Here is a 7,050-nt window from a genome sequence, read left to right as displayed (position 1 = left end):
TCCTGTCAGCTACACAGGCTTAACTTAGATTTTTTTTGTTTTGTTTTGTTTTGTTTTGTTTTTGGGTCACATCCGGCAGTGCTCAGGGGTTACTCCTGGCTCTACACTCAGAAATCGCTCCTGGCAGGCTCAGGGGAACATATGGGATGCCGGGATTCGAACCACTGACCTTTTGCATGAAAGGCAAATACCTTACCTCTATGCTATCTCTCCAGCCCCTAACTTAGAATTCTTTATTAAAAGTCTGTGTACAGACTCACATGCTTGAAATGGCTGAACTCACTGGTGGGTTTTTGTTTGTAGGACATACACCGTGGCGCTCAGGGGTTATTCCTGGCAGGCTCGGGGGTGGGGGTCCTCCGTCCCTCACTGGTGTATTTAAATTCAGCTTTAAGGGGCCGGAGCGATGACGCTAGAGATAAGGGGTCTGTCTGCCTTGCAAGTGTTAGTCTAGGATGGACCACGGTTCGATTTCCCCCCCCCCCCAGCGTCCCATATGGCTCTCCAAGCCAGGAGCGATTTCTGAGCGCATAGCCAGAAGTAACCCCTGAGTGTCAACAGGTGTGACCCAAAAACCAAAAATAAATAAATAAAATTCAGCTTTAATTAGATGAGGGCCACTCAGAAAATGGTTGAATGAACAAAGGGTACCCTGGATTTGCTCCCTGGAACTACATTGCCCGAGTGTGACTCACTTGAAAATTCCACTGCCAGGGCTTGAGAGATGATAGTACAGAGGGTTGGACACTTGCCTTGCACACCTCCGACCTGGGTTCAATCCCATATGGTTCCCTGAACACTGCCAGGAATAATCTCTGAGTGTAGACTCAGGAGTAAGCCCTAAGCATCTCCAGGTGTGGCCCCAAAATGAAAACAACAGCAAAAATTCTACTTAATTTGAGATAACTTTGAATAACACCTCTTTTCCCAGCAGCTTAAATAAAGGAAAAAAAGGAATTTTGCTTCAGGGTAAAACTATTTATAGGGACCAAGCCTCTGAGCTCAGATCCAAGAAGTACTGGGACAAAGATGCTGCTCTTCAGAGGAATATGAATGTATGTGAACATATTTATAAACTCTACGATTCTGTAACTACTTAACTGTGTGAATTAGGATTTCCTTGATACCGTGCACCTAAACACATTAATAAATTAGATTCCCTACGGTCTCACATCCAGTTGACTCCATCCAGTTCAATGGCACCCCATATGGTTCCCCTAAAACCACTAGGAGTGATCCATGAGCACAGATAGATGTGGCCCCAAACAATAAAAAAGGCAACAAAAGGTCAGATCCTCCATTAATAAAAGGACAGTTGTCATAAATAATCCTTGATTTGAATTTTCCCCCTTACTTTATTGCTGAAATCACATTCCCAACCCAAATTTAAAATTTTAAAATCATGATAGGCCAGAGAGAACAGCAGGCAGGGTGCTTGCTTTGTTCCAGGCCAATCCAAATTTGATTCCTGGCACCCCATATGGTCCCCCAACCAGCACCAAGGGTGATTCAGGAATAAGCCCTTAGCACAGCTGGTTGTGAATAAAATAAAATAAAATAAATCAGAAAATAATTTGTTTTCACTGATTTAATAATGGTTAACCTCATGATTCAATTTATAACCCTCTTCTAATTATTAATAGTAAGATCTGAATTAAAAACAAAAATGTTTGGGATCAGAGAGATAGCATGGAGATAAGGCGTTTGCCTTTCATGCAGAAGGACGGTGGTTCGAATCCCGGCATCATGTATGATGCCTGCCAGGGGCGATTTTTGAGCATAGAGCCAAGAATAACCCCTGAGGGGCCGGAGAGATAGCATGGAGGTAAGGCCTTTGCCTTTCATGCAGAAGGTCATCAGTTCGAATCCCGGTGTCCCATATGGTCCCCCGTGCCTGCCAAGAGCAATTTCTGAGCATGGAGCCAGGAATAACCCCTGAGCACCGCCGGGTGTGACCCAAAAACCAAAAAAAAAAAAAAAGAATAACCCCTGAGCACTGCCGGGTGTGACCCCCAAAAACAAACAAAAATAATGTTTGAGGCTGGAGTGGTAGCACACTGGTAGAGTATTTGTCTTAAATGCAGCCAACCCTGGACAGACCCGGGATCCATCCTTGGCATCCTATATGGTCCCCTGAGCCTGCCAGGAACAATTTCTGAGTGCAGAGCCAGTAGTAACCCCTGAGTGCCACTGGGTGTGGCCCAAAACCAAAAAAAAAAAAAAAAAAGTTTGGAGGGTTGTGAAGATGGCTTAAAGAAGTAGAGCATATTCTTGGTATGCAGGAACCCTGGATTTATTTCCAGTACTGCATAGTCCCTGAGCACTTCACCACGAGTAACCCCTGAGCACTAATAGGGGTTGTCCCAAAGCTAAAACATTAAAAGAGTAAATAAAATTTTAAAAAAGTAAGTAATAGTGAAAAAGGTCAGAGAGAGAGTGACTTGCCTTACACACAGCTGATCATGGTTCAATCCCTGGTATTACAAATGGTCTCCCAAATTCTCTCAGGAGTTACCCTTAAGCCTCGAGCATAGCCAAGTGCTGCCCACGCCTCTAAATTAATAAAACTTTTAGGAGCCGGAGAGATAGCATGGAGGTAGGGCATTTGCCTTGCATATAGAAGGATGGTGGTTCAAATCCTGGGATCCCATATGGTCCCCTAGCCTGCCAGGAGCGAGTTGAGCCAGGAGTAACCTGAGCACTGCTGGGTGTAACTCAAAAACAAACAAACAAACAAACAACATTTTTTTAATTTTTCAAAACCACTAGACTATTTTTCAAGATCTGGCATCTGCTTTTGTGTGTATTTGTGTTTATATAGTGGGATAATTTATTTTAGGGGACACTCAATTCTCAGGGAATTAGTGTCTAATCTCCCACGCTCCCCACTCTGGTTTCCCAATAAACTGTGATTAGGCTGCCTTCAGTATCTCTCAGAGCTCCATGGTAATGGGATGCTGAGCTTGTGTGACTTGTATGCCACACCCTCCAAAGTGTGCTGAATGCCTGATGTTCAGAAACAGATGGAGAGGCCTCTCAGACCTTCTCTGCTGCTCCTGCATTGACCTTGATTGCGGGCTGGGTCAGCTGGCAAGAAGTGTGTGCATATGTTCCTGTATTCACCATTTGGGACTTCCGGCAGTGTCCCTCATCCATAGGTTTCACATTCATTAGAGATAAAAACAGTCATTCCTGGCAACTTTGCAGGGGGTTGGAAAAAACGAAAGTATTATAGACACCACAAAACTATCATTGAGATCATCATTCACTGTGGAGTGAGTTTTATCACTTTGTTTTTGTTTCAGCCAAAGGGTCTAGAAACTAGTCTTGGGGATTGGAGCCTTGGGTCAGGCATCAGCTTCAAGCCTAGTAAACATACAAACCCCTCCAACTCACCTGCTGGCCTCTTCCTGCACCCTCATAATTTTCCGTGCTAGTCAGGTGAGTGCTGCCAAACTTCAGGCCAAATTCTTATCCCCTTCACCCCTTAAGTAGGTAAATCCATGTCCACTGTGTGGTGGGGAGGCCCAGCCAAGTCAACCAAGATCCAGTTCCCCTTTCCTTGCTGGTTCTCCACCAAACACTGCTGGGTTCCATCTATCAGATTCCCCTGGAGTTGGGGTGGAGGTTCCACAGCCAGACCAGAACTGCTACTCTTCTGCTGCCCAGACCCACAGGGATCCCCAGTGACCTGCAAATTAAAGCCTGAAGTGTGCATCCAAGAAGGGTGTTGAGGAATCTGACCACTAAAAGAAGCCCTAAGGCCTCCCCTCGGCTGAAGACAGAGTAGATAGATGGTCTCCAGCTGGCTTTCATGTGGGGGGTCAGGTGCTCTCTGTACCTTTCTTTGCTGCTTTCAGGCAGCCCCCAGAGGAGAGGAGTTGCGGAAGGGGTGCTGATGGACTAGTCCCCTGCTTCTATAGCCTGAGATGGGAGATCTGGGTGGGCACCATCTCTCCACCCCTTAGAGTTTCTGTGCCCCAAATGAACCCTCACTTCCACTATTCTCACCCTGTCCATCTCAGCCGAATTTGGTGGTTCATAAAGGACAAATAGATGAGGGGACCCAGTGCAACCTTTAATTCCAAGCAGAGGCCCCTCCTCCAGCATTACCATATGCACACATGCCCATGTGCGTGCACACGCACATGCGCGCACACACACACAGAAAGTAGAAAGGGATGCCAGGGTCTGGCAGGAACAAAACCCAGACCCAGGCAAAGAATATCTAAGTATATACATATGTGTGTCTGCAGAGAGGAAAGCTGGGCGTGTGATCAAGACCAGGCAGACAGCAGGGCAGGAAAGCAGCTGAGGGCCCCAATAAGTTACATTCTTTAGAGAGCATGGTGGGAGTGCATGGATATGGGCACAATCTGGTAGTCATGGTCCCATCCAGGTCTCAGAGACCTGGTTTCTACCAAGGACCTGGGCTGGTGCTGGAAGGTAGCACTCTAGCCAGCTGCCTGGAGGCTGATGGCAGGCTGGGGTTTGAATACGAGATGTCTCCATTCTAAGCCCAGGCTTCTTCGGAAGCCAGAACAGAAGGCTTCGAAGCTCAGGGTTCAGAGGGAGAAGGCAGAGCAAGCTGAGGGCATAGGCCCTCCCTGCTGGAGGCCTGGCTCCCAGCTGCCCCAGCTGGAGGCAGAAATATGCCCAGTGCAGGGGTGCTTTCCCAGGGGGCAGGAGAAGTGTTGGGGCACACAGGGGCCTGGGGCTTTCCCTGCCTACACCTGCTTCTACAGGCTCAAAGGTTCTGTTGTTCAAGACAGCAGACAGTCCTGACCACTGAGTGCCACCTTCATTGCTCCTGACTCTTCTGGGAACCCTGGTTGGGGCAGGGGAGGGAACACCAACATTAACAGCAGGAAAGACAAGGGAGGCCCAGCTCACTGTGGGGAGAGGCCATGTCCCAGCACCCAGCACTTCAGAGGACTTGCCTCCCCCTCGGCCTGAGGGATGGAGCCAAGCCTGCTTCTGCGCCACCTCGCTGCTCCCCAAGAGGTGATGCCCGGGATGGAGGCCCCTCTGCTCCAGGTCCTGCAGCAGAGGCAGGGCAGTAGCAGGAGAGGGGCTAGAAGAGAGACGCCTTCTTCTTGAGCTCGTTCCGCTTCCACAGGGCCAGCTTGCTGAACTCTTCAGGAGACATGGCAAAGACTCGGGAGAAGTCCTCAGCAGACAGATGCCTCTGTTGTGGGGCACACAGCAGCTGAGGTAAAGCTGGGCACAGCAATGTCGGGCTGCAGAGCTTCCCTGCCTGCTCCTTCCCAGGGCTCTGCCCCAGTGTACCTCTAGCCTCATGCGATCCACACCAGGGGGTAGCTTGGTCCTTCCTTTGTTGGTCACCACCAGCATTTCATAGGGATAAATCTAGGGGGCAGGGGAAACAGAGTTATCCATGGAGGTCCCTGCCCACTAGCCCCTCTTAATTCCCTGGGTCCTTACCAGCCTGGAGGGGCCACTGGGGTTCATGCTGCTTTGCCATTCCTCTCCCCCAACTTCCCTCCCCTCCTTTGCCCCTGGAGGACCCCCCCAATCCCTGTCTAGTGCCCCACCACCACCCGTTCTGCTCTGCCCCTCACCTTCTGCTGCAGCACACAGGGCAGGGAGCTCCCCCGGTCCATCCTCCCCCTCTGGCCCTCTCCGTTCTGGGGAGACCAAAGCCGCAGTGAGCCAGAGTGGGGCAGGGAGACCTCCCAGCCTTACCCTGAGCTTCGGTGTCCTCAGTTGCTCACAGCACAGCCCCACACCCCCCTCCCCTGACATTCCCAGTCCCAGCTTCTGGGGCTCTGGGTTCCCCTGGGTGAGGAGCTCACCTGCAGGCCTGTGGAAAGAAAAGCTTTGTTCAGGAAATCAGTCAGCAGGGCCCCCTCCCCACTAAGCATCCCACTTTCCCAGCCAGCTCACCAACTTACCTGGGCTGCCAGCCTCACTTCCCGATGATGGGCTGAAGTCTGTGGACTGAAGCTAAAGGAACAGAGCGCCACAGGGGCATGAGGCACTGGAGTGGTTGCCTCATGGCCTCTGACCCTCAGGCCCCCATGGGGACATTCTCCTGAAGCCTGCAGCTCCACTAGGGACCTTACCCGGCTCAGGGTGGTTCTGCCATATGCGGGAAGAGAGGAAGATTTCGAGGTTCCAGCTTGCATGGCTGAAAGACAGCAGAGGCCCAGTAAGACCTGGGGACCTGACTTCTTTTTTTTTTTTTTTTTTTTCTGCTCTGAGAGATGTTTTATTTCAAATGCGAGACTCTTCCACAGACAATAAAAGGTCGTTCTCCTCATGCCTCCAGGCCCCAACACAGTGAAGAGGCTTTGGTTGTGTTTCTCTGCTGGTTCCCCAACACCCCCACTTTAAAAACAAATCATTTTAGTAGGGTAGGTAAGTGCAGGAGGAGAGAGGGAAGACCGTAAGCATCTATGACTTTTTTTTTTTTTTTTTTTTTTTTTTGGTTTTTGGGCCACACCCGGCGTTGCTCAGGGGTTACTTCTGGCTATCTGCTCAGAAATAGCTCCTGGCAGGCGCGGGGGACCATATGGGACACCGGGATTCGAACCAACCACCTTTGGTCCTGATTGGCTGCTTGCAAGGCAAACGCCGCTGTGCTATCTCTCCGGGCCCGCATCTATGACTTTTAAGTTGGAAGGGAAACCTTTATGTCATATAGGGACCTGACTTCTTACAGCTGTCCTCAGGGGACCACATCTCCAGTCTGTCAGGTAAACTCAGGAGAGCCTGTGGTCCTCTGCCACTGTGACTTTGGCACATGCCAAACCCTATAATATTTAGCAGAAATGCAGAAGTGTAGCACAAACACACACACACACACACACACACACACACACACACCACGTGCATGCACACACACCTGGGCCAGATGCCTGAGTGTTAAAATCTACAGTGAGCTCAAGCTGAGGCTCCCCATCAAGGCACTCATCTCTGGTGGCCAAAAGGCACATGAAAAAATTCCATATCACTGACCATCATGAGATTCAAATCAAAACAACAATGAGATACCATCTCATCACGGAGACTAGCATACATTACAAA

General features: G+C 49.7%; 1 protein-coding gene across 9 annotated transcripts in view; it reads right to left on the bottom strand.

The window, feature by feature from the left end:
• Nucleotides 1-4,057: 4,057 nt before the first annotated feature.
• Nucleotides 4,058-7,050, bottom strand: part of DMTN (dematin actin binding protein) — a 31,378-nt gene continuing 28,385 nt past the window's right edge. For 5 of the 9 annotated variants that reach the window (XM_049769465.1, XM_049769463.1, XM_049769462.1 and 2 more), the window contains 6 exons: nucleotides 6,087-6,151; nucleotides 5,916-5,967; nucleotides 5,817-5,839; nucleotides 5,583-5,648; nucleotides 5,290-5,370; nucleotides 4,058-5,188 (listed from right to left, as the gene is read on the bottom strand). In XM_049769465.1, coding sequence (XP_049625422.1) covers nucleotides 5,075-5,188; nucleotides 5,290-5,370; nucleotides 5,583-5,648; nucleotides 5,817-5,839; nucleotides 5,916-5,967; nucleotides 6,087-6,151 — 401 coding nt within the window. In that variant the 3' untranslated portion in view covers nucleotides 4,058-5,074. Of the gene's footprint in view, nucleotides 5,189-5,289; nucleotides 5,371-5,582; nucleotides 5,649-5,816; nucleotides 5,840-5,907; nucleotides 5,968-6,086; nucleotides 6,152-7,050 lie in introns of all 9 variants that reach the window. The other 4 variants (XM_049769466.1, XM_049769469.1, XM_049769468.1 and 1 more) reach the window with 2 other exon arrangements.

Source organism: Suncus etruscus, chromosome 3, assembly GCF_024139225.1.
Source record: "Suncus etruscus isolate mSunEtr1 chromosome 3, mSunEtr1.pri.cur, whole genome shotgun sequence".
Classification (NCBI taxonomy): Eukaryota; Metazoa; Chordata; class Mammalia; order Eulipotyphla; family Soricidae; genus Suncus; species Suncus etruscus.
The sequence above is the reverse complement of the archived record's forward strand: the minus strand, read 5'-3'. Positions and strand labels throughout refer to the sequence as shown.